Raw genomic sequence first — 27,106 nt, 5'->3', positions numbered from 1 at the left:
CAACTGCCTCATCATTGCCATCGCATGCTATTTCGCCATCCATTAGATGATGCCAACGGTTTGGCACATATCAACGTTAATGCACTATGGTCCACTTGAAATCTTTTAAGTGATTGACTATATGATTATACCTTCATCGTGTATGGGAAATGAAATAACCTAAAGTGTTTTCAAGGACAGATGCTTCACCCTTGCTTAGCCATAATTATTTTATTATTATATCACGGATATATTTTGTAAGTGTACATTATGATTTTAAAAGGTTTATTCTTTTTCGTCTCTAAAAAAAAAAAGTACAGATAGCAAGTCATGCTGAAATCAAAACAAAAAGGAGATAAGGTGGAAGGTAAGAGAAGGGAAAGGATAAAAATGTTTGTCAGACGACAGAAAAGGACACATCTACAGGGTCTTGTGGGTACGTACCAGGGAAAGCGGGGGTGGTCTGTCCGAGAGGGGTAAAGGGGGTTTGCTGCATAGCCAGCTGGTGGAGCTTGGTCAGCTGCTGAAGGGTTAGGAGGGAAAGTACAACTAACAGGTTACTGTTTACACCAAGAAAATGTAGTAAACCCAAAAGCAGAGATGGTGAGGATAGGTGGGAACACATTCATGATGGTGGAGGGGTTGGAAAAAACATGAGAAGGAGAGAGAAAGGAGAAAGTTTCTGACGTGGATGTTGGAACTCTAGATTCTGATTTGAGTGCATAAGATAGATAATTATACGCTTGTACTGTACACGTTAATCAGTCACAGTTTTGTTTGCATGTTGGAGTTACAACTCCATGGATGGTCTCGAGTTTTTGCTATCGTGATTACGGTGTTGGTTTCCATTGGGAAACGGGGGAAAGTGTGTGCTTTCAATTCGGATTCTCCCTTTTTTTCAGACTTTTAATGTATGAAAGAGGATGTCAAGTCTGCTCTTGAGTGATTGTACCGTCATGCGTTACCTCCAAGCGCATCCATCACTGCCTAACTTTGAATTATTCAATCTGACACAAGGTAGCTCTTGAGATGCTCTTACGACAAGGATGGATGATAGCGGATTATTAATGGGACGCGATACGATAAACTGGGAAATTGTGGGAGGGACTGACTCCCACTTTGGTACGGTGACCACGCTTTTGTTATTCGCGAGATGTGTAGGAGTTCTGCAACTGACTTTAAAGAACGTCAGTTAGAGATTGTTTTTTTTTTGTTGTTGTTTTGATCTCACGATCTCGATCTTCTGGATAATTTAAGAATTTTATTATTGGAAGAGAATTCAAAACTCACATCTGGGTGTGGAATGGCATACTGTCCCTGAATTGTGTAAGCCTGTGGGAGACAATGATAAATAGGCATAGTTAAAACAGATTTAAACATTTTGCTGTTTGATTAATATTTCTTGTGTTTGTGTTTAGTGCTATTTTTGTGAATGTTGAGTCAGCATATAAAAATTTGATGGTCTTGAGACCTTTGGGTTGACTCTTGGTACAAACCAATGCAAGTCGGTCAGCTAGACTCTTACCTGGCCCCCTGAAAATATGACAGGGGTGGAAGCAGGTTTTGGGCGATAGGGGATCGTGGCACCTTTGGGCGGAGACTAGGAGAGAGAGTGGGAGAGTGAGAGAAAAAGAGAGTGAGAGAGAGAGTGCCCTGTTTTTCAGCTGAGTCTTCATGTGTGGGGATATCCATGTGGTAGTGATCTTCCTAACCTTCAGCTTTACTTTTAACGATGTGCTTGCTGGCACTTTGGTCATCTCTTTGGCTCCAGCAATACACGATGATCCTCACATTTATATTTGTGTAACACATCAGCCCATGTTTGTTTTTTTTATGTGAGAGCAGGTTGCAAAGGAATCATGGGACTTGTACTTTGCCAATCTGTTGTAATGACTTGAGCTGATGAATCAAGTTGTGGCCAGCAGCACGGCTGTTCAAGACAGTGCTAGGCTTAATCAAATTTCCTCCGACGCCCATGTGGTTTGCATGCAACATGAAGGTACTGTAACAATAGGCCGAACACACTTGGTTTGCAGCACTGGGATGGATTCTATTGGCTAAGGGCCAGCCCCCCTTGGCCACCAATCAAATATCGAAGATGCGGTTCCATTAACCAGTGGTGGGAATTTATTTGAAGTATGTACATGGAGAGATGAACATTTCCTACTATGGAGGGAGACTCCCAGTTTCCAGAAAGTCCATCCATCCATTTTCTGGAGTCAATCCCAGATAGCATCAGGCAGGAGGCAGGATACACCTTGAACTGGATGCCAGCCAATTGCAAGGCACCATAAAAAGTTACTAGATTATAGGTGTCACTTAAAAAAAAAAAGGCTGGAATAGAATCTGAGGAAGTAATAACAAGAGGCCCTTGCTGCAACTTTTTATCAAGACACCTCGGAACGGTTTCAGATTGTTAAAAAAAAACAAAAAAAAACAGATTTTCTCCTTTCAAAATTCCAAACCATTTGATTAGGCCTTGACTGAGTCTTTATCAGCCTGCACTTTTTGATTTACACAATGTGAGTGTGTGTTTGTGTGCATGAATAGGTCTTTTGGGACTTTTTCTGTCTCTATTAAGTTCGACTTCGGTCACAGTGGCACATACTGTGTACAACCACACACACATTTCAATTTTATCCACATATGATTCAGATGCGGATCTGAGGTCGTCTGATTCTGGACATTTTTCTGACAAACAAGGTTTTCTAAACACAACCTTACTGGAAAGAAAAAGAAAAAAACACTAATGCTATAGAGTTAGATTGTCTCCATGGTGGCAGTCAATATTTTGCTATTTGTATGTTAAATGTAAAAATGAAGGGCTGATTTGCTAAAATAAAATTAGACTGAAAAAAAACATTATACTTAGTCAATAACGATGACTAACAGGTGAGTGAACCAGGACCACGGTCTGTTGAACCCCAAAATTTAAATTCATGGTTAATTCTAACCCTGGCAAAGGGAGACACAAATCCCATTGATTGCCTAATCTGTGACCAGGACACATTGTAATAGCCTTCCTCGAAGAATCGATGGAGCAGGGCTCTCATTTATCAAAGATTACGTAGAACAGGTTCAAAAATTTATCTTGGGACTGAAATTTAGGATTTGTGATTGTACAAAAAAATAACGTATTCATCAAACGTACATCAGTAAATATTCATCTTGTTCATCTCTCAATTGAAGCAATTAAACGAAGGAAATGCATTTGAAAGTTATATTGTATGTTCCCTTGCAAGGACAATCAAAGCTAAATTAGCATTCACTGAATGAGAAAACATGAATGCATTCTGAGGACGGACTGCATGTGATGAGTGACCCGAAGCCTACTACATAATGACATAAATACAAATGGCCTTGTGGTTCGTTTTGTTGGAGATGAAGTCTGCTGCATGAAAATTAGCATGGGACTTGTCATTTTCAGAAACAAAAACCTTATTTAAGGATTTGTTTGGTTTTGCGGGGTGAACAAAGCAGTATGGAACAATGCCGCGACAGGCATTATTCCATGTTTCATTCAGTCTGCTAGTAGGCGTGGTGTGTTGTTCTGAGTCCTATTTTTGTCCGTTTTGTTCGTTTTTTTGTCTGTCTTTTTCACTTGAACTTATACATATATGGTGCCATATACATAAATATACATTTGATAGTATCTGATTTGTATTTGTGACGTTATACCTCCAGCATGACGACGCAGATCTGTTTGACACACTGGATAATGGCTTCTGGGGTCCCGGAGATTGTCACAGCACGCTCTGTCGAGTTGGGAAGCATGTCCCCTGCCACCTGAACTTGCGCCCCTGTGGACTACAGACGGATGATCCCCGTTATAATGTTGACAAATGCAGACTGCAGTGCCAATGACTTCACAAGCGAACAAGTTCAAGTCCTCTATTGCTTCTTATACAGTATGGTATGGCACATGACTACGATACAGTTCTGTTTTGTAAAAGCGGCAATATATAAAAGGCTTTAGCTGAATTGCCTTTGTATTATCAGGGGGTATTTTCCTGAGTATGACTGTGACTGCCTTGGAATACATTTTATTGCTGCTACCTCGTTTACAACCGCGCAACCTCAGGTTCAACATCCCGCCTCTGGGATAAGGGAGGAATAAATCTCCTAGACTGCTGAACCCGTCTTACCAAAGGGAGAGAAATGTGCTGTAGCTCTTCATAGCGATAATTGACCAACAGCTAATTCTCCCATGTTGTTTTTATCAAAGAAGGCCCACGTTGCCATCCATGCAGCTAGAATTTCGTAGGCCACAGAAATCCAACACAACATTTCTGCCGCAGTCAGGATAATTTCCGTAAGTGTCATATTGCAGAAAACAATACATCCACAATCCTTATTTTCATGAATCCCATTTTATTTTGATAAATCTGGGGCTGTATGCTCCACAGGCTTGGAGTCAAGTCACCACTTGGACTCATCATAAATTTGATGCGTTTTGACTCAACTTCACAAAATATTTCAAACTCGACTTGGTCTTGAATAGCAGTGACTCGTGTTCACGTACAAACTTGTACTCGAACCAAGTACCTTGAAAAGACTTGCTACGTTGACCAAGCACTGAAATACAGTACCAACATTTGGGAGCAGTCTCTATTCACTACTCTACGGTGTATGTGCAATATACTGCTATACCGTAGTAACGCATCAGTATCAACTTAATGTTAAGAATCATCATGTTTCGTGATTTTAGTTATGAAGGGCCAATAAAGTAATCGCCCCCCCAAAACACACATATATATCAGGTATGCACACATTCCACTACAAACATGCCAAATTATGTACTGAAGCTTCATCCATGTTGATATTAAGCTTACACGTACAGTAATCTCCAGTCATATGCATCTAATAGGACCTGAGCCTTGATGGGAATAATGAAAAAAAAAATGCTTAATTGACATCCCAACACTCTATAATAATAATTTATGTTCATAGATTAAACCATCAGTGTACCACAAACAGTTTAGCATTCCAAAGTCATTGCCGTAAAATGTAAATGATTTGATTCAGGAAAAATGAACCAGAAGTGCACATGTACATGTACATGCAGCAAAGTCTACAGCACATATAGTCCAGTACAAAGCTCGTCTGTCACTCAAGATCTTAAATCTTCTTCTTCTTCCTTTTTTTTCAGTTTGTCCAGTTAGGGGTTGCCACAGCGTGTCATCTTTTCCATCTAAGCCTATCTCGTGCATCCTCCTCTCTAACACCCACTGTCCTCATGTCCTCCATCACAACATCCATCAACCTTTTCTTTGGTCTTCGTCTCGCTCTTTTGCCAGGCAGCTCCATCCTCAGCACCCTTCTACCAACATACTCACTCTCTCGCCTCTGAACATGTCCAGACCATCGAAGTCTGCTCTTTTAACCTGGTCTCCAAAACATCCAACTTTGGTTGTCACTCTAATGAGCTCATTTCTAATCCTATCCAACCTGCTCACTCCGAGCGAGAACCTCAACATTGTCATTTCTGCTACCTCTATTTCTGCTTCCTGTTGTTTCTTCAGAGCTACCGTCGAAGTATTTTAAGTCATCAACCCTCGCTATCTCTTCTCCCTGGAGCTTCACTCTTCATCCTCCGCCCCTCTCATTCACGCACATATATTCTGTTGTACTTTGGCTAATCTTCATTCCACTCCTTTTCAGTGCATACCTCCATCTTTCTAATTGTTCCTCCGCCTGCTCCCTGCTTTCACTGTATAATACAATATCATCTGCGAGCATCATGGTCCAAGGGGATTCCAGTCTAACTTCATCTGTCAGCCAAGCCATTACTACCACAAACAGGAAGGGCCTCAGCGCGGATGCCTGATGCAATCCCATCTCCACCTTAAATTCTTCTGACACTCCTTGGGCACATCTCACCACTGTTCTGCTGCCCTCATGCATGTCCTGTATTATTCTAACATAGTCAAGACCTTAAATGCACGGTGATTATTTAAGTATTTTAAGAAAAAAAAATGTCATGGCCCTTTTTTTAGGACACAGGGGAACTGTTTATAAATAGAAAGAAATGCAATATAATATGGTATTCATTTTTAATAGTATAGTTTATGATTAGAGATTACAAACACATTAAGCAAAAGGAAAAATAAATCAGACTAACCAGTTCCAATGGATGAATCACAATTTGTAGAGACATCAAGAAGGACAAACATTTTCCTACCTCTCTCATTTCTTTTATTTTGGAACCCCCTTTTCCGATGAGAGAGCCGCACTGGCTGGCTGGCACCACAAGCCGTAAAGTGACCGGAGGCTTGCTGGTTGCCGAGCTGTTGCTCATGGAATTGATGATATCCTGGAAAACGAGAATTTCGCCCTGCACTATGAACACGGTCTTTGGGTGGCTTAAGTAATTCAGGGCGTTCAAGTTGTCATTTGTAACTGCCAGTTTTAGAACAGTTTCTAATGCGATTGCTGACTTAAATGAGCATTTGGGATAAGATGTGCAATTGTTACAAAGATCATTTGAAAGATCACAAAGTCCTGCTTTTGTTTTTACTTTTTTAATTTACACCAAGTTGCAAATGATCATGCAATTGGTGTGGCGAAGTATTTACACATTGTAGAGTTCCCAGATGAGCCTTATTGAAGCAAAAAGATTCCGTTGAATGACTAACTTTTAATTACTTTCAGCTCTTTCTGCTGATTAAAAGTGCAGAATAGTCCATTCCCTAAAGCAAGTTTCTGTCAGGCAAACACACTTTATTTAGAGAAACCCGATTAAATTGCCACTTATGAGCAGTAAGCCGGTATTCGAACATACTGGTACGTGAAGACTAATGATTAACAAATTCTATTCATTACTGAGGAATGTCATGCCACTTTGAATAGTCCAGATGGATGGCCACCATGTCCCATTAAGGGGCATAAAATGTGATTTTTCTTATTGAGTACTTCCTCCCATGTTATAAAACTAAATAAATAAATATATAAATAAATAAAAACAATCCTCATCATCCCAAGCATCCAAAAATACCCTTGAAACTCTGGCTGCCATGCGTATAAATGGAGAAACACACACGGTGTCGCCAACAAATTGAAAACATTGTCTTGCTGTGTTCCATTTATCAAAGTAAAGTACAGTATGCAGTACTAACTTTTGAATTACTTTTTTGACCCACTACTTTCTTACCTCCTCAAATTTATAAGCAATCATGGCAAAAGCCTTGAAGATTGTGTCTGTTGGTCCAGTGATGGTGACTATCCTCTCCGGGCAGTTGCCTTCGGAGATGTTGATCCGTGCTCCACTCTGGGAAAAAAAGCTACATTATTGCGTATTTTGCGTATTGTCATTTAACCCTGTAGACCACCAATGGATCTCAGCACTGACAAAATGGTCAGACGTACATTTATGAAATGAGTACTTGGCAGGACACTCCTGCCATAAGACTGCACTTTTTACTCTTGAATCATCTTTTCCCATTAAAATGATGAGAAATAAGTATATTTCTTTTTGTATAGTGGATGTTCATTTATAGATAATAAACCTACGCTATAGTTGGGACGAACAGTAATCCACAAATATGTGCCAAATGCGACATTTCTAAAGTATTTAAATAATCATTATTTTATTTCATGGTCACTTTGGTAATATTAAATGGTATAATTTATTCGCTAATTTTAGAATGTGAGGACAAGCAACAACTGCTATTTTTCCAGTGTTCAATGGGGTTTAAAAAAAGGGGGTTAAATTAATCTTTTAAATTGTAGTGATTAAAAAGAGTACGTAATGTATAGGCCCCGTAGCTCAGTGGTTAGAGCACTAGTTTGGTAAACCAGGAGTTGTGGGTTCATATCCCACCGGGGCCTCCTCTCCCTGAGAAGGGTTGCGTCAGGAAGGGCATCCGGTGTAAAAATTGTGCCAAACATGTATGTGAGTTCATCTGAGAAAGGGACAAGCCGAAAGAAACCATCCATCAAAAAGAGTATGTAATTTCTTTAGTGTAGGGGACACTTTCCTTCATAAAAAAATACAATTAATTTTACTGTGCATTTATACATTTTATCCCCCAGAGATGCCAATGGGATTAATTCAATAGAATGGCCTCCAAAAGTTCGTATTACTAAATATTATCCCGTCGTGTTGTAGAAACTCACCTCTTCACGCATCTTTTTCACTGTTTCCCCTTTCTGGATTAAAGAAAACAGCAAAATTACCATTTAAATCAAATGTCCAGTGTGTATGCGTGATACCGATGACGTACCTTTCCAATTATGCTTCCCACTTCCTACAATAAAAACACACATCAAAAAATGAAAGAATGTTTCATTACAGACTTGCCCATACAATCCACAAAGAATGAATTTTGCCTTCCCCACTGCAGTCACAGAGTGAAGCCGAAGACCACTCTCCACACACTCTTCACGTGCTCATAGTAGGGAAAGAAAGGGCAGAGAAGCAAGCTGACACACAGCCAGGGCCGTCCATTCCGCAGTGACCGTGAGCGTTAGCCTACGTCCGGTGTGAATTGACGCCCCCATGCCGCCATGCTCCCCGAGTTGATATTAATATTTATGAAAAAGGCGTCAGGTTTTTCAAAGTCGCACAGTCACCACATTTTATGCGACAAGTATTTATCCTTGACGTCCTTTTTTGGCCTCTTTCAAAAGGATTCAGGTTGGATTCAATTTTAGTTTCAATTGCGGTTGCTGTGGACCCATCCGATGTCACTTCCTGTCTGTGCTTAGCTTGTACAGCTCTAGAATAGAATGATACAGTAAATATACTGTAGAATCATCATTTTGTATTCATTTGTGTAATATTAATATTCCCTGCCTTCACAAGCCCCGACCGTGACACACATGTCCCTAAAATGTTAGTAACTTTGGGGAAAATGTGAATGACACCACTGCAAAATCATCACGTTCTCTGATTTTGCTGGTCATACAGTAGATTATGTTGGAGTAATTAAATTACTGAGTGAGTTCATTTCTTACAGAGGTTTATAAATCTGCAATGGAGAATTTCATACAGTAATTGATACTGTATTTGTATTGTATTTTAGTGTTTTTCTATACATTCAACAGTAAGTCGTAATTGTTCATTTCATGACTATGTAGATTACACAAGAAGTGAAAAGATGGTGTGAAAGTGTACTGTATGCAGTTCCACAAGAGGAAGGAGTCGCCCTTCCAGAATTCAACTGTGAGGTGATATTTTCTTTCTTTTGCTTTCTTTGTGTAAGTAAAGAAGGTAATTTGTAAAATGAAAAAAAGCATTTTCACTCATGGTGGAAGCACTGCATTCACTTGTCAATAAGTGTTCGGATCTGCAGCTGCCGTGCATGCAGCAGACACATTTCCCTCCATATGCCTTCAACATTCAAAGAAAGTACAGTACCGTTCTCTGTGTTGGCTTACTTTTCCATGCATGAGGAGACGGATGGTGAGAGTGACATTGAGGCCACCCTCCGACGGGACTTGGGTTGACTCCATGGCAGGAGAAGCTGAGACTGAATGATGATGCTGAATGGGAGGTTGGGGGGAGTCCTCAAAAGGAGAAAGAATATGATGGGATGCCAGCCAGATAGGCACCTGCCAAGCATCAAAAAAGGACACATTATTCATCTTTAAATTTTTGGTACCCAAACATTTCAAGGACCAAAATAATGACTTTAATTTCTTCATTGTGTTCATCATTTGACCACAAACTGTACAAATCAAACCAAAAAAAGTTCACGATAATTAAAACATAATGGAGGAGGCATGTTAAGGTTAAGTTCCCATAAATACATATTATAACACAGTGGTTCTCAAACTGGGGTCCCCAGACCTCTTTGGCTTTACTAGCTATAGCTTTGGGTCCGCTCAATAAATTGCAATACATTATTATGTAGAATCACTACTTAGACCTCCATACCTTAGTATTAGGCAAATAATAAGATATGAGTGGATTGATCATTTTTCTGACATCCCTACAAGTTTTTTGTTAATCATAAAGGTGCATTACTACAAGAACAAAATCAAGTATTTTTGTAAATGTGACTTTATTTATTCACTTATTTAGTTTTAGAAAATAAAAGCATCTTTCCAGAATAAAAGACATAATAATATGACAATCAAGTACATCAAGGGTCACAAAGCGAAAATTCACTTTCGATATGATTAGTCCTTATGCGTTATTGAATGCTCGTTCATATCAGAACAAATGGCGAATAAACCTTCATATCTTTGAATTCTGGTCACCCTACAAAAGAACCGGCATAATAATGACATTTTTCCCATTTTAGTGATGCAATCAATTGGGTTTGGGTTACTGTTCATAATTTACTCAATAATGATAATTACATTTATTGCAGTTGACGAATTATAACTTAACAACCTTTTTTTTGAAAGTGTGGGAAAGGAACTGGTATCAAGTGCTCCGTAAATGCCACACAGTTACTGCAGCATAGATCCGAAACTGAACTTCAGAACTGAGAGGGCTGACGTACTAACCCCTAGTTCACTGTGCTCCTATATAATACATTCCCCAACTGATGTTCTCTATTTTTCCATTTGAAAAGCTTTAAATAGTTTTTGAAATGTAAATTGACTTCTTCATGAATTTAACAGCACCAAGTTTGTCCAAGGGAAGCTGCCTTACCTACCTTTGCTGTAGAATTAAGATACCCTGAAGTTTGGGTAAACACTAACTCTGATATTTGCAGTAATGACTAAATTTTAGGCAAAATTTGATTAAAGTTTGATCAGTATACAATGACTGTGTCCGTCTGTGCCAGTACATTAACCTTTTTCCCTTGGTTGTGTCACCTGGCCATGATTGAACACAAAGAAACCGGCAAACATCCTTGACGCTAATATCTTGAAACCTTACAATGCTGTCACTGCTTCAAAATATTCTGTGCGCAGCAACGTTTAAGCAGATTTACCACAAAATACCTCTTGGAATAAGTAGGAAAAAAAGCTAATCCCCACCCTGCAATTCACATCGCAAGTGCATTCTCAGTTCTTTCAATGTTGTACACAGCAAACTGAGTCTGCTGGGCTTCTTCCACAAGGAGATTGCACACTTTCAGATTGGTTTCTGTGAGACTAAGAGTTGGAATTTATGAGGCAAAACGTTGTTGTTAGCAACAGAAAAAGAAGCATTAATGATCTCTCCGACACAATAAGCTGATTGTGATGCTCTCTCAGCATTGATTGTTCTAATGAGCATGCTCCCTTAGTTTAAAAAAAAAACAAACTTTAAATCTGTTATATACAAGAAAAGAGACAAAAACATATTGAAACATTAGATGCCCAGGGCCGAAGAAAGTCCTGCACAGATAATTAGGTCACTTTCACACTCTTATAAACGATTGAAACATTACATGCGCAGGAGATTGATGAAATTTTTATGAGAAAATTAAATCCCATGGGAATTCTCTTTGACAACCCGGGCAACATTTAATTCATTTATTTGCAAATGACACAGTAAAGATACTCTTTGCCACAATAATGTGTTGCTAATTTCAGTCTTCTGTCCTAACCCTAAAATGTAAACACTCTGCTGTCATATATTCGCCCCAATGGATAAAAAAAAAACAAAACTAGATGAACACTTTTTTCTAAAAAAGTGAAGTGGCTCATTTAGTGTGCACTGAAAAATACACTGAAAAGAAGTCAATATACTGAAAAGAAGTCAATGCTGACAGGCTCGGGTTCTTAAGATCAATTTTTTTCATTTCTTTCAAGAAGGTTTTGTAATTTGTGTTGGCCTTCAAATCATTGGGGAGCTGGTGCCAACAATAAACCTCATATTGCACTATGATAAATGGTGCTCACAGTTAGCGCTTTCATGAAAAACAGCTCTTGCAGGCAGAGGCTGATAACCAAAAATTTCTATTTATTGATAATGCACGGTTTACATTTGTCAGAGGGGAAAAAGAGGAACGCTAGTGTAGAATTTGAGTGAGTGTATAAAAAAAATGTACAATGTATGCAGTCAGGGTTATACAGTCAGTTGCTAATCCATCTTCCTGACGCCTGATGTGTTGATGCCTGAAACCAGTACTCATGAGTTTGAACTTCCTTCGAAGCTCACTCACCAATCATAACGACAGTTTTGTGTGCCGCTCGCGTGCACACTATACATTTACTGCAGGCCGCTTTACCGCCATTTACAGTGAAAGTCACCACTTCTTCAGTCTTAGTAGATTTATAACAAGTTAGCATTCAGTCCACAAAAACACTATTCTTGTGTTTGCCTGTTTGTTTGAAACTGCACTCTGAGTGTGGGAAAACTTATCCCATGAGGTAACTTTGGTCAAGGTGAAGATTTTCCAAAACTTCCTCAGGAAAACCAGGATAAGTAAAATCTTCATAAATTAGTTATTTAAAATATCTTTGTTATTCCCTATTTATTATCATTTCATTTAAAACCATGACTTGGACTTGTATGGTTTCCTCTGGAATGAAAATATTCCTCTTCATCTTTGTAACACTTGAATGTTTTGGCAAATACCGCACAGAAATCTACACAAACATTTCTGTCAATTTAGAATAAAAAATAGAACCAAACTGGGAGAGCTTTCCTCTCCTGAAAATACTGCCAAAACAACAAAACAGTTTATGAGAGGCAAGATGTGGGTGGTTTTATACAAACCGAGTTAAACTGAAACCCTAAAGTGCTTGCATTTTACCTGCCAAGGGAGACAAAAAAAAAAAAAAAAATGGGGCACGAATTGGAATCTTTTACAATGGTTGAGTCAATTCCCAAACTTAAACCAAATATCATAACTGTATAGAGCAGGGGTCTCAAACTGTTGGCCAGCGGCCCCAACATGATATTTTGTGGCCCCCACATACTCTGAAAGTTAAATGATAATGCAGCCCTGTGGTTTTATATGAATGGCACTTTTACAGTGTTGTGTGCTGAGCCGACAGACCTACCAATCACAATGACGTTGCGCCTCTCGGGGCGGGACAGTGACCAGGCTTGATGCAAGCAGAGAAACATTTCTCATTGAGTGAAAGTTACAGTGGTGTTGCCATGGAGTGTTTCGTGAGTAGTTTTGCACACAACTTGTTTACACCAGCTTCCTTGCTTATCTCATTTTGTGCTAAAAAAAAAAAAAAGCATTTTTAAAAATTTCTCATTTAAATTGCGTGCATATGCACCAATGCTGTGGCCCGGCCTCAGCTAGAATGCGCCCACAGGGGCCCCCGAGGTGAATTGAGTTGAGACCACTGGTATCGAGTTTCTATTTTACCTCTCTAAACGGGAGAATGAAGGAAGCTGTGGTGACAGATATATGAAAACCTCTGATATTTGTTTTAATTGCCTAGCTTTCAAAACAAGGTTTAACACTGCACTGAATGAATCAAGCGACGTATCAATTCAAAGCAGAGGATATCAAACCACTGCCATGACTCACCGAAATTTCTGTGGGCGATGTTTTCCGAGGTCATAAAGGACAGCAGAGCGATCACACTTGAACACAGATCAGTCCATCAGCTGTTCGACTTTTTTTTCAAGTGGATCACAGGCCCATGCTGACGTCTGCAGGAGTGGAACAAAGACATCAATTCTAATGTTCATTGTTGCGTATTCATCATTTGCAACATTGAGATTGATTTGTGAGCAAAACAGCAATTTCACATCAATCCTGTCCATCAGAATCTTAATTGGATTACAGTCGACCTCCACATGGATTTTGTCACAGGCTCTTAACCACAGTGAGATATACAACCTTAAGATCCTCTGCTTCCCATCACCTCAGCAACATTCTCCTTTTGGACAGCCATAACTTGCTTTTTTTGTCCACATTATTTCTCAAAACTTTTCAAAGTGGTATCTCCAAAATTGGTTACTCGCAAGTCAAACGAGTATGAATCCATTTTTCTATATCATATACTGGTACTGGACAATTGATACTATCCAATACCAGCTTTTTAAATGCGCTAAAATGAAAAACACTGATACTTTTGATACTTTAATCATTTGTGGTATTTCATATCATTAACATTAATTATTGTGATCTGTAAATGATGGGAGATTGGTGGGAAATACTTTTTCTACAACAAGGGTTGAGTGCATAATGCGTACATGCAGCACTTGTTTACTAAGTCACTCAGTAAATGATGACGAAGGCCAGTCATTGAAACTCCACAAACAACCAAGACGTGCTTTGCGATGTTTGTATGGTGTTGTGGCAACACAACAAACCTTGTGAAACACATCGTACAAAGTGTGTGTCAGTATCACAGATACCAGCTTGACTTTTTGTCAGAATCAGAACAGAAAGGAGATCGGTGATATCGAACATCACTAGAGGGTATCACTATGGGTAAGTTAGAATCTTTGATTAGCCTGCTGTCAGCCTGTTTTACACAAAGGGAGGACATGCAGTTTCACACCAGAAGGTCTGAGCAGAGTTTCAAAATTTTGACCTCCGCAGGTTATAAATCCAGGAAGTTGACTTCGCCAACCCATACGTGTTAAAGCGCTAAAATCATTCATCGTTTCTCATGGTTAATTTTATGCATCACTGTTTCTTAGTCACTCCTTGTGTGTACGTGTGTGTGTGCGTGTGTGTGTGTGTCCACTTGAGCTCATTAGGTTGCTTATCGTATCTTACAGTGTGGCCGGGAAATGTGTACTGACATAATGATATTCAAATCTGCACATAAAGTAATTTAGTGTAAAATGTAGGAAGTTGGGTTACTTCCTATCAATCCAGACAACGAGAGGGCCTCATTAGCATATAAATATGTGCACTGGGGAGAGCAGCATTAAGGTGAGTTGTGATATGCAGATGATATGCGTGTCCTTGATTAGATCGCAGTCATCACTACGATGGGCGCCACAAGGGGTAATCTTGACATGCACAAATTTCACTCACTAAATTTTTTGTTTTTCTCGTAACATTTCTACGTGCAAGGAGAGCTGCATTGTTGCTAATATTGGGTTATAACAAAAAAGTGTAAGTTTTCTCCAACTGATTCAGAAGAAATTTGCTTCGCTGAATCTAATAAAAACATGTGTTTCTCTTGTTCAGCTCTGTTTTTTTATGACAAGTTGTTAACAGTTTATTAATCAAAGGTTACAAACTTTGCTTAGCCAAAATGGAATTGTAGAGATTGATAAAAGTAAATAAGTGTATTTATAGTTGTGGAAGATGAAGTTATCGTTGGGCAAGATTCAGATCATGAATCTCAGTGTATTTGAACCTCGAAAGTGAAACATTCTTATTGAATAGTTTCATGATTTGTACAGATCATATATAATATCAAGTATATATGAAAGAGATAGCAGGGTTGGGTTGTGGTTAATAGTCCTCAGCTATGGCCATTCAGTGTGGTGTGTACGTTCTCCCCAAAGTAAACGGAGCTTGGTTCCATTTCATCTGTTAACCTTTTGCACACAGTATAGAAAACTATCTTTAAATCACCCCCAGCCCTTCCCGCTTACACAGATATTGGACTTAAAATGCCGTCAATGGCAGTGAATAAGTGAAAAAAAAAAGGAGGTTATCATTTCAAAAAGTTCATTGATGTTATTGTTTTCAAGTTGTTGGTATCAACGCCAATCACTAGTACTTACATTGGTGTGCCAGTCAGGTTCAAAATGGTACAAGACCTGTTCTGCAGACCACACGACACATGGAGGGAACAATGAGGGAAGGCGATTCTGTGAATGAAAACAAAGCATTTTGGTTGAAATGATGCTCCCTTGTAGCGCCATCTACCGCACACTTTGAAGTACAGTAGTGTAGATACTGTCTGGCTGGACATTCCTCTCAACTGCCTCATTTTTTTCCAGGAGTACGTTGCTGCTCTCTGTTGGTACGTTACCAGAAATGCACCACTTTAACCCACATTAAGGTCCTACTGAACATCATAGAATGTGATTGAGAAAAGTATACAATACTGTGTAAATCAATCCTCCCTTTAGACATACCCTAGTGCAACTTATTTTTTATATATTTACACATTTTCTACTTTTTTTCCCCCAAATTATTTATGTTTAGACATTGCTTTAATTCCTCACTCGTACTCATACAAATTGACAAACCAAAACTTTTCCTGGTTGCGCGTGTATAGTATTTTAGTTGTGTTGATGCCTCAAAGTGTAGTTACTTTCCCTAGTCTGTTCCAGATTTTGAATGTTTTCTGACACACATCCTTGTGTCATCACCAAAGACTGCCAGTTTTAGTGTTTCAAGTACATTACAAATATTCTTAATTATAATCTTAATAGGGCCTCAACACCGACACCTGAGGGACACCACAAGCATTGTCCACACATTTTCACCAATTATTATTAATCATCACAAATTGTTGTCTTCTATCCAAATAACCTGCCTCCAGTACTAATTAAAAAAAAAAAAACTGACTGATTAATTGTGTTAAAGGCTTTTCAATAAATATATCATTTAAATGTTTTTTATTGTCTATGGTGCCTGGCAATAAAGCTCGTGCACGTGACGTCACCATTTTCACGGCGCCATATTGCCGGTCAAAAGGAGCTGCTCGACAGTGTGGGGGACATTGAACCGGAGCAGAATACACACAATGCCCGAGACTTATTGTGCTTTTGGTTATTACAACACACGGACAGATATTCAAAGAGATCATTCAATGGAATACGAGCTGAAAAGACGGGAAAAGATCGATGGATTTCGGTAATTAAATGTGATGGATGGTGCCCAACCAAGTACATACGCCTGTGGAGTGATCACTTCATTTCAGGTAGGAATTATTCTTCTCAATCTCAAATTCCCAAGAAGTATTTATAATGCCAAGTTGGCTCATTTGAGAACAATGTGTTAAAAAAAAAAAGACAGGGAGTCATCTCCAACGTAGATGGAAGCATTTTTTTAATATGCATTGTTCTCAAATGAGTCCGATGCGTTTGTCACAGTGATCTTTACGTAGGTTAATGAAGTGTGGCTGCAACACGCTTCCGTGTACGGGGACTGAAGCCTATCCCAGCGGTTTATTATCTTTTTTTAAATATGAATTGGACTCATTTGAGAAGGATGCATATTAAAAATAAATTTAAAAAAGTCTGTCACGGAGAACTTTACCGAAGTTTGGCTGCAACACGGTTCGTGTACGGAGGAGCCAACTCGCTGTCTTTTTTTTTTCCAATCATAGTTAATGAATGTGAGTTTGTGTAAAACCAGGGGTCATTTATTTATGCATTCGTATTTGTATTGAAAAAAGTCTGAGTGGCTCCATCTCTATGTGGGATTTATTCTTGATTGAGAACAGACCCAGCAATGAAGTATTTGTATGCGTCCAGACTTTTCTACGCTTTCCAAACTCTTCCGTGTAAGTCTCCACGACTTACCAGAACCATGTGTAGAACCAGTTGTCCAAGACAAGCAGAAGCGGGTTAACAGTCCAATTTTTTATCGGAGAAAACATCAACTTTGGCATTGAATATGCGTCCTCTATGCCAAGTGTCTCTCAATTTTCCACGTACCTTCATTTATTATCACCTTCTAAGTGTTTAACGGTATTGGACAAAACTCTGGGCGTCGTATTATAAGACATATTTTTGTGCCATCTCCAACCGACTTAGCATTGAAGTATGTTTTGCTAGACCGTCACTATGGCCAGTCACGTGACCTCGGTGATGCGAGTGCACGAGCTCTATTGGCTAGCAACCAGGGTGTAACCTACCCCATGTCTGAATGTCGCGGAGATAGATTCCAGCACTCCCCCAACCCTTGTGAGGATAAGTGGCTCAGCTAATGTTTCTCGCATCTGGTATTACTTTGGCTGATTGAATTATTACATGTGTCATTTAGCTATTTCTTCTGAACCCATCGTGACTCCGTGAGAGTAATGTGAATTGTGTTTAACTAGAAATGAATCAAACCAATTATTGAATGAAATGAAATAGGAATAAAACTGGCCCCAAGTTTTGTGTGATAGGATTTGCTCCTGATTTGGTACAACGGACTAACTTTAGCTCTTTTCATTTGATTTGGAAATCTACTGCTTGGAATGATAAATTTCTGATTATGTATCTCAATTACTTGAATTGTATTTGCTGCTTTTATTTGTTAAGCCAAGAAGAAGAAAAAAAAACTACCCAGCCCAAATATACTTTTAAGTATTGTTTTTTTTTTTTTTCATGATTTTTGAAATGGGTCAAATTGACCCAGGTTAAGTAGTAAGTACTTAGGGTAATTACCTTTCTTGTTTAAGTATAGTTTCGAGTTGTATAGTCCTCTGTGACCTATTCCTCTAAATGTAGAAGACAGGAAGGAAATAATGTGAATAATCTTCGGACCCCCTGACACACACATTAAGATAATCCTCAGAAGCAGCCATCTGATTTTCCCTGAGCTTTCGCACTGCAGCAAAGGAGCGGTTTGCGTGTCGAGATCCCTCCGGGTAAAAACTCTATTATCACGCAGCGTGAAAGTCAAAGAAAAGGGCCCCTGCTGCGGTCCCCTGACAGTTTTAATATTTAATGATGTAAAAGAATAATGCTCATTCTCCTTAGCGGGGCTCTTATCCTCATTAAATATCCTGACAGCATTATCACTTCAGCTTTCAGCTTCTGAAGGACTTGACCCCTCCATTTGTACACAGAAATCAAATACGTCGATGAACGTCACCCACACGTCCTTTTTGGAGGTACTGTACACCACTTTGTTGCAGCAAAATGGAGCCAGTTGACTTTTGGCGTGCACCCTCAGCTGGTTGGCAGTCCAGTTGCAGTTGTCCTGGTTAATTGTTGTGCAAGGCCTCCCCCTGATTTGAACATTGATTCCAACTCTAACTGCTATTGTATTCTGTGAAGGCCAAACCCAGATCAGAGTAGGGGTGCATGAAATAATTGATCCTTAAACACGGGACACACAAACTAATTATAGCTTGATAACTTCGTCTATTTAACTTCTACTTTGCCATCTTGAATGCATCGTGTCAACATACTGCCTCTTTATTAGATTTTGCAAAAACTTGGTATTGTGATGTGTAAATTTTGACGAAACGACAGTTGGGATGGGCAATTTTTACTGTTTGGTCTCCAATGGGGTGGAAAAAATGAAATTGCCAGAGCCACTTTTTTTTCCTTATAACAATGTTTCTGTTTTTGTACAGCACATTTCTTTAAAGGGCCAATTCATGAAATGCATGATTTTTAGTATGTTATTAATGAAAAAACGGTAGCCGGTATGGACCCATGCCTTTTTTTAACCACAAAACATGATTTTGATGTAAATGGCTTTTGGTAACTCCCGCCATGAAAATCCTCTTGAGGGATTTGTTTTTGAGAAGAAGCAGGAAGTGACGTACGGGGCAGCAGCACCCTCTAGCGGACTCGTTTGTTTCTATTAGTTTTATCCGCGGGAAGGTAGCTCATTGTTCCTTTGTGTTAGCTAAATTGCTGGCTTTTTGCATTGCTGGATATTCCTCGAACACTCGGAAGGATGGATTTACCCTTCATTATTTTCCAAGAGACCTGGTTCATCATGAAAAATGGATTGCACAGGTGCAAAAGACGAGAGCTTTTTGGGTTCCAAATGACAGGTAGGTGTGTGGATCGCTCGTGGCCTTGTCAACAAAGCTGGTTGCCAGCCTTGTCGACAAGGCCGAGCCGACCCCTGGCCTTGTTGGTCAGGGTGGCTTGTTGCGGCGCCAGGCCAACTGGGCATTTATCACCGCTGCTCCGCATATCATCTAAATATGGCTCGAAACAATAGGGTAATATTGCCCCAGTCACTTCACTCAGTTGTGAGATGTTCTCTTCTTCGAAAAGAGCTTCGGTGTCAGAAGGGGCATGATCGTCTCCCACAGTAGCGGCCACAGCGTGTTTTCAATGGTGAATGCCCGGGGTGACGTCATGGCGAGGCGATCCAGCCAATATGGTGAACAGTTGGATGTCGAATCCCACTTCCTCAACTTTGCGCATGGATGACGCGCTCTTCGCTCATATTTATTTTTTCATTAAGGACATTGAAATGAATAATGTTTTCTGTATTTTTCATTACAATATCTATTTTAGAATGTTTATTTGGATGACATTTGACCTTTAAAATTGCTATTTTATATGAAGCCCAAAGTAAGTAAAATTATTAAAGCTTGGGGGAAAAAAGTGAATGAATGTACTTCCAAATCAGTTTGGATATTCTAGCATTATTATATGTAGTATATTTTTCCAAGTCTTTGCCATACACTAAACCAAAGTCCCAATTTTAAATCAAGCACAAATGTAATGTCTTTTTAGTTTAGGCCACTTTCAAAGTACAGCTCCATTTACCATCTCCCACAGATGAATGCGCCTACACCATCTTTGTTGTGTTTGTTAACAACCTGGTTAGAGTGCCAATCTGACTTGGAAGTGAATTCTTAATACGAATAAAAGTTTTGTCAGATCTCACATGGCTTTTTGGCCAACTTCTTTTTTTTCTGTCCTCTAAGGGGATTTTTGTGTTTTTGCTGTAAATTGCAGAAAACTGCTCACTGGCTATGTGCTGAAACACCTAATTTTGCATCAAAACCAATATGGTGGCTGACATGCCATACTTTGCAGCAACTTCTAACAGATCTAAGGTTGTATTCGGGATTTAAAGTACTAATGTCCATTGGTGCAAACATTCCAAATAGCTGTTGTTTTTTTTCACGCCACTAGTTGAAATGAAGATGACTGCCTGATGATGATTATGATTACCCCTTTGATATTTAACACTTGTTAACAATGGAGGTCTAATATTATAATGTGGATGCCATCACATGGTCTATAACTCGTGTATTTATTATTATTTTTGCAAACATTAGCATATTTGTGGCCCTCAACATGCCCCATTTTGCTCTTTTTCTTTTAGAAAATTGCACGTTTTTTTGTATTTGTTTTAAGCAGAGACGCAAAACGCCTCTGCAACGTTTTACTATGGATCTTTCTTGACTCCCACCATTTAATGGCATCAAAGTTTGATGGTCAGTTCGAGGATTGGCCATAAAAAAGGAAATGTGAGCACCGATACTGTTTGCTTTCTCTTATTTTTCTGTCTTCAATCGATAAATATTTAACACTACCGATTAAGTCACTCAAGGAAGAGATCTGTTTTCCCTCTATTACAGCCGTACAAAAACATACATTGCAATTAAAAAAAAAAGCTAAACATGCTGTTTAACGAAAACATAAATATGGAGTCTTCTGTTAAGAACACTACACAAGACGCCAAGCAAGCACACACCAATACATCTTTGCACAAACTTGTTGAGCTCAAGCAAGCAAGCAGGCAAGCAGGCAGAAGAAATGATTAGGTCTGCAAACACTCTCAGAAAGAAAAAGCCACGCAGTAGTTCAGCGTTCATTTTCCACACACAAAGGCCACTTTCAAGAGCTTAACCGGAGTCATCCAGCCGGGCAAACATCGCCTCGCTAGAATCATAACCCTGGCTGCAGCAGAGAGACCATCAATCAAGTCTGAGTTGTGGCCCAAGACTTTGCTTTGAAGTCATTCAGAGTGAAGAGATTGAATGTGCAAAAGATGACTGGACCTTATCGTTGTTGATGAGGCATTAGTCATGCTGCATTTAACGTGCATCACCCTCCTACAATGCTGCCTTTGAATTATTTATTTATTTTTTTTGCTTTCAAAGTCATCTCAAAACTCAGCAAAAGATGATAAAGGCATAATCCAGACCACGTTCAAAGTACAGTACAGACAACCTCTGCCTACTCAGTTTTTTTTTCCCGATGCAACCTAACTTCACATATGCACGCCTCTACATATTTCCATTTTTGTTGTTATTGTTGTTGTAATGACCCATGATTCTGAAAGATAGAGCCAAATCCCTGGCTAGTAAAAAACAAACAAAAAAAAAAAAAACAAGTGGGACCAGCACCATAAATCTTGAGTATAATATGCACCCTCCCTCAAAATCTGGAATTCTTCTTCTAATATATAATACACACCACAGATTAGCTGGCATCAAAACATGAAATTATTATCTGTATTTCATTAGGTTTGTCACAGAAATATTCTGCTCTGTGTTCATCTTTCCTCACTGTGGATTTCAAAGCAAGTTTTCATATCAGCAAAGAACAACACAAATCCATTCTCCTTGACATCAGTTTTGCTGTATCAGCATTATTGTTTTCCGCTCTGCTGAATTGTTGTTAACAAGTTCAACCAAATAAATGACAACGCTCTTCTGATTTCTTGATCAATATTTTTATAACTTGTGAAGACACTCAAAATCAAATTCTCTCAATTTAATGCTGCAAGCCTAGTCTGAAATTACATTAGTAAATTCTAGTTTGTGGTATATTTACAATATAACTAATTATAATGTCGTATTGAATGTTTCTGTGGCATAAAACATCTTAAAAATAACAAAATGTAACATTTTTATCTATCCATCCATGTAACATTTTCTTAGCCGCTTATCACAAGGGTTGTGATCCCATCTGTCAACGGGCAGGAAGCAGGGTACACCCTGAACTCGTTGCCAGCCAATCGCAGGGGACATGGAGACAGGCAACAGTCGCTCTCACAATCACACCTAGGGGCAATTTAGACTGTCAAATTAATGGTGCATGTTTTTGGGATGTGGGAGGAAACTAGAGTGCCCAGAGAAAACCCACGCAGGCACGAGGAGAACATGCAAACTCCACACAGGTGGGTCCAGGATAGAACCCAGGACCTCAGAACTGTGAGGCCCATGCTTTCTAGCTGATTCACCGTGCTGCCAAATTCAACATTTTCAATATATTTTAAAATAATGTACAAAATTACTTTTCAGATCAGATCATTTAATTGTCTAAATGTTTCTACTTACTGTCAATTTGGTTAATGTTAATGTTTCTCTCACCAGGCAGAATTTAATGAGCTGTTGGCATTTTCCGCTGAAGCCTCTGTACTTTTGTTAATGAAGTCTTCTGCATATGAGTTATTATGATGGCTTTACTTTCGCCCTATGGAAATGTTGTTGATGTCACCAACAGTGGTTTGGAGGTCAACAAATGTGTTTTTCTCATGTTTACCATTTTGACACCCGTTACTTTTTGCATTACCAGTTATTTTTTTCTTCAGGACATTCGACATTCTTTGAAATGGCTCATATAGCTTCTTTGACCCTTTGATTGCCACCCGCTACGCATCTCCACCAGGGCGCTGATTACGCTTGTGTGTATTGCACGTCAATAAACGTGTGAAAAGCAATTGGCGAGGCTTCAACAGTAGATGGAATTGCCAGTTATATATCTCGACGCTGGACATATTTATGCTTTGAGAGGCTGGATTGTTCTGCATGCTCATCAAAGCTACTGACAAGCGATGGATGCTTCTGATGGGTCTATATGATAACAAGACTGCAGAAAAATTACACACCATCAATGAAGGTTGTTTAAACTAATTTTGAAATTTAATTCACAACCAGAAATAAATGACACTTAAATTAGTCGCCGGTCTTGGGCCATTGAGCAGCCTTGTGGGGGACGCAGTCGCTCATGTGGCAGCTCGTGAAGAGCTTGATTGAATGGCACCCACTAAACAAGGACAGAGTAAATCCCCACTCAGGGGATCAAATCTGAGCCCTGCCAGAAATGGCCGTTCACCTCCTCCCCCTAAAAATATATATATTTATAATTGCCTGGATTAATAGTTTAAACCCAAAACAACAATTTCATACCCATCTTACAAAATTACCCAAAGTGACATAGCGATTACCGGGGGGAAAAAAGTATGGACATTCAGCAAAGACTAAAATAAATTTCAATAATAACCCAGGCTAAATGTAGCTCTTCCCTAATATGTAATATGTTCATCTCTCAGTCAAAATGTATCATTTTTAACACACACTGGGTGTTTTAAGATAAATTGGAGTGACCCGATTTACGGGTTTTTCAAGAATGTGAGCCCTCATTTACAATACATCAAAGAAGGTTTTTTTTTTTGTTCTTACCTGCATGCCAAAATTTGGAATTCAGGCATTGTATGGGTGCAGTAAAATCTCCTCAATTTAGTTCACAATGTGATAATAATTTGTAGGTCTTCATTTTTTCATTGCCTCTCTCAGTTGAAATTTACTGTTAAACTAAGAATGAATTGTGTTAAAATTAAATTAAAATATTGCAGAATTATAATGCTTTAAGTAATAGATATTTGTACACTAATGGTGTAGAGACACAGACATATAATATCTACAAATAATGATGAATAATACTGCATCCTAAACTGGGATTGTCTCAATGTGTATCTGTTTTGCTGGATTATAATGCACCTTTGGTGTCCAAGACACATAGACCAGCACAGTGTCACATTGAGTTGAAGAAAAAATATGGCAAAATTTGTTTACTTCTTTTCATTTTACAAGATTATATCATTACTAATCTCCCGCAAAATACAGTATTTTAAGTGCTTTTAGTATTATTATTAAAAAAAAATACAATTTGTGGGGGGTGGGTGGTTAGGGGGGAATTAATGGCCTTTTCGTTAAGTGGAAAAGATGGTTTGAGATGCAAGTGTTTGAGTTACAAGTGAGTCAAACTGGCGGAGTATTTAGCAGTTTAAGTGAAATGTTTTCCTTGAGCAGCCCTCACATTATTATTATTGTTATTAAATTATGGTGCCCTAGTGTGTCATAAGAGTTAATCATGGGGCTCACTTAATTTACCCATAAATGATTACTTATTATTTACAACTATATATTTGTTCATTTAGGGATTCCAGCATAATATAGTGACAGACAGAACAATTAAATGCTCTTCCCCTACATGGGGGAAGGTAAAATGAATCATCCACTGGGGAATAATTTTGAAAAAAACAAAAGTTAGATTTTAATGCTGATTGAAATTAAAGTTGGGATGCTGATTCCAGAATTGTAGTTATTTTTTTCTAGCAACTACCACCCACCAGATAAATAAAATTCCACTTTTTAGCCACAGTAGGACTTGCCAGGTGGTCTAAATCAATCAAATCATTTCATGTCAAAATAAAAATGTTAAAAAAGGTAGCATGGTTTCATGCAGAGGATTGTGTGCTGTTGGAGTTCCCTTGAGTCAGGGTTAAAGTGCGAAACAATCTAGTTTATAGCATTTCCCACCAATGACAACATAATCCAGTTGACCTCATAAGGACTTTTTTGTTGTTGTTTTTTTTCAAGCAAGGTGCAGAGATCACGCTGAGCATCCAAGCTTATCGTGCTGTGGATGATGACCTTTAACTGCAGACTACCTTCATTTGAGTGTCGTAAATAAAGATGCCAAAGGCGGGAGTTTTTGAACGGGAAATTTTTCCCCCCCTACTGATCCCCATCCATCCATCCATTTTTTGCCGCTTATCCTCACAAGGGTCGCGGGGAGTGCTGGAGTCTATCTCAGCTGTCAACGGGCAGGAGGCAGGGTACACCCTGAACAGGTTGTCAGCCACTCGCAGGGCACATAGAGACAAATAGCCACACTCACAATCACACCTAGGGGCAATTTAGAGTGTCCAATTAATGTTCCATGTTTTTGGGATGTGGGAGGAAACCGGAGTGCCAAGAGAAAACTCACGCAGGCGCAGGGAGAACATGCAAACTCCACACAGGCGGAGCCGGGATCGAACCCGGGTCCTCAGAGCTGTGAGGCCAATGCTTTACCAGCTGATCCACCATGCCTCCCCTACCAACCCCCTCAAAATCTTAATAAGTCAAATACAAATTTTCACAGACAAAACACGTTAAAATTGTGGCCCATGAAGTGCTGCCTCCACAAGTGATTTTTTTTGTTATTGTTTTTCTTTTATTTTCACACTCGGGTTTCCGTTTCCAAGTGGAAAAGCCACTTGCTTCGTTCGTCCTGTTATCTCTTCCCTTGGTAGTGAAAGCCATACTCAGCAGGGGGCTATCAGTTTTAAATCAGCTGTTTTAAATTGTGAGGAAAGCAATCACAAAATTATTCTCTTCAAACATTCAAGTATGGAGGTAAATGTGTTGAGCAAAAAGAAACTGTAAAAAAAGAAAAATAATAAGGTTTTGTTGTATCGCCGAGAAAGCCTTGGGTTGGGTTTCATAAAGGTGCTAAGTCATTATGAGCCTCAACATTACAGCGAATTTTGTGACTGTGTATGCGTGTGTGTGTGTGTGTGTGTGTGTGTGTCCATGTGTCAGGGGAAACCTAATATCCTGTTCGACTAAGCAGCATTTGACATCCTCACACCTTCAGTAAAGAGACGACGAGGCTTTGAAGTCTCGCAGTCTCAAAGCTTTTAATCCCAAAGACGAGGAAAATATTAGCACAGCCTCCGCCATACAGATGTTTCATTTCTAAAGTATGGACTTTACATTCAGCATTTTTTCCACTTATAGTTGTGAAATATTGGGGTTTGTTCATAGCTTCTGTGAATACTTGGACCCCGTCCAATGGTCATTCTTACCAGGATAAATAAACAGCCCGCATTGATTTCCACATTTATCGATTACAAGAAGTAACATCCGCTTTGATGTCATCCAGTTTCAGGTTACAGGATGACAAGAGGGAAATAGCCGAAGGATTATGTTTCATCTCAGTGCATGGCTATCACACTATGACGCAAACATTATGCTTTTATCCTCAACAAAAAAAAAAAATCCTCATCCTGAGAATCATTTATTAGTTGGTGTCAAGCTTCGTTTGAGCTACAGCTTGTTTGCATTTACATGAATGACTCATTTACAATTTGTAAGTTCATCAATATAAGTCGATTTTTTTTCCCAAACATAATGTGACTGTACTGTACATCTCCGTAACATCATACAACAGTTAACAGTGCATGGCAAAGCGCAGAATAGGTCGAAAATATACATTCCAAAGTAGTCGGGAAGAAAGCTGCTGCGTTGCACACCGGGTTTAGTACAATATCTCAGTCGCTGCTCTGACATAGTTTCAGCCTTTTAAATTATTAATGTGGAAAGACTGGTGGCTAAAAAATATTTTGCCTTCCTGTAGAACAACAGACTAGATATGAAAAAACAGGTAGAGAGCACAAAGTGTAGAAAACTGTGTGACAACAAGGTGGCCATCTTTGGCCAATCGATTCCCAAAATTATTTCTGTGAATTCAGTCATTCAAGTCTTGCTCCTGATAGTACGTACATGATTTCTTAAACACACCCCAGAGCGATGTCTCTGAAATTTTTAGTGATTAATGAATTAGGCGGCGCACCCGAGGAGGGGGAGGCGGGGATGGGAAAAG

The 27,106-nt window shown here is 39.1% G+C and overlaps 1 protein-coding gene across 3 annotated transcripts in view; it reads right to left on the bottom strand.

Moving 5' to 3' along the window:
* The window catches only part of pcbp3 (poly(rC) binding protein 3), a 47,666-nt gene that overhangs the window by 8,970 nt on the left and 11,590 nt on the right, over positions 1–27,106 (bottom strand). For 2 of the 3 annotated variants that reach the window (XM_061841877.1, XM_061841875.1), the window contains exons 2-12: positions 15,524–15,610; positions 13,356–13,480; positions 9,358–9,531; positions 8,202–8,225; positions 8,095–8,127; positions 7,130–7,246; positions 6,161–6,292; positions 3,658–3,786; positions 1,505–1,579; positions 1,270–1,311; positions 424–502 (exon numbers count right to left, since the gene is read on the bottom strand). In XM_061841877.1, coding sequence (XP_061697861.1) covers positions 424–502; positions 1,270–1,311; positions 1,505–1,579; positions 3,658–3,786; positions 6,161–6,292; positions 7,130–7,246; positions 8,095–8,127; positions 8,202–8,225; positions 9,358–9,432 — 706 coding nt within the window. In that variant the 5' untranslated portion in view covers positions 9,433–9,531; positions 13,356–13,480; positions 15,524–15,610. The remainder of the gene's footprint in view (positions 1–423; positions 503–1,269; positions 1,312–1,504; positions 1,580–3,657; positions 3,787–6,160; positions 6,293–7,129; positions 7,247–8,094; positions 8,128–8,201; positions 8,226–9,357; positions 9,532–13,355; positions 13,481–15,523; positions 15,611–27,106) is intronic. The other variant, XM_061841878.1, reaches the window with a different exon arrangement.

The sequence above is a fragment of the Syngnathoides biaculeatus genome, chromosome 14 (assembly GCF_019802595.1).
Source record: "Syngnathoides biaculeatus isolate LvHL_M chromosome 14, ASM1980259v1, whole genome shotgun sequence".
NCBI lineage: Eukaryota > Metazoa > Chordata > Actinopteri > Syngnathiformes > Syngnathidae > Syngnathoides > Syngnathoides biaculeatus.
The sequence above is the reverse complement of the archived record's forward strand: the minus strand, read 5'-3'. Positions and strand labels throughout refer to the sequence as shown.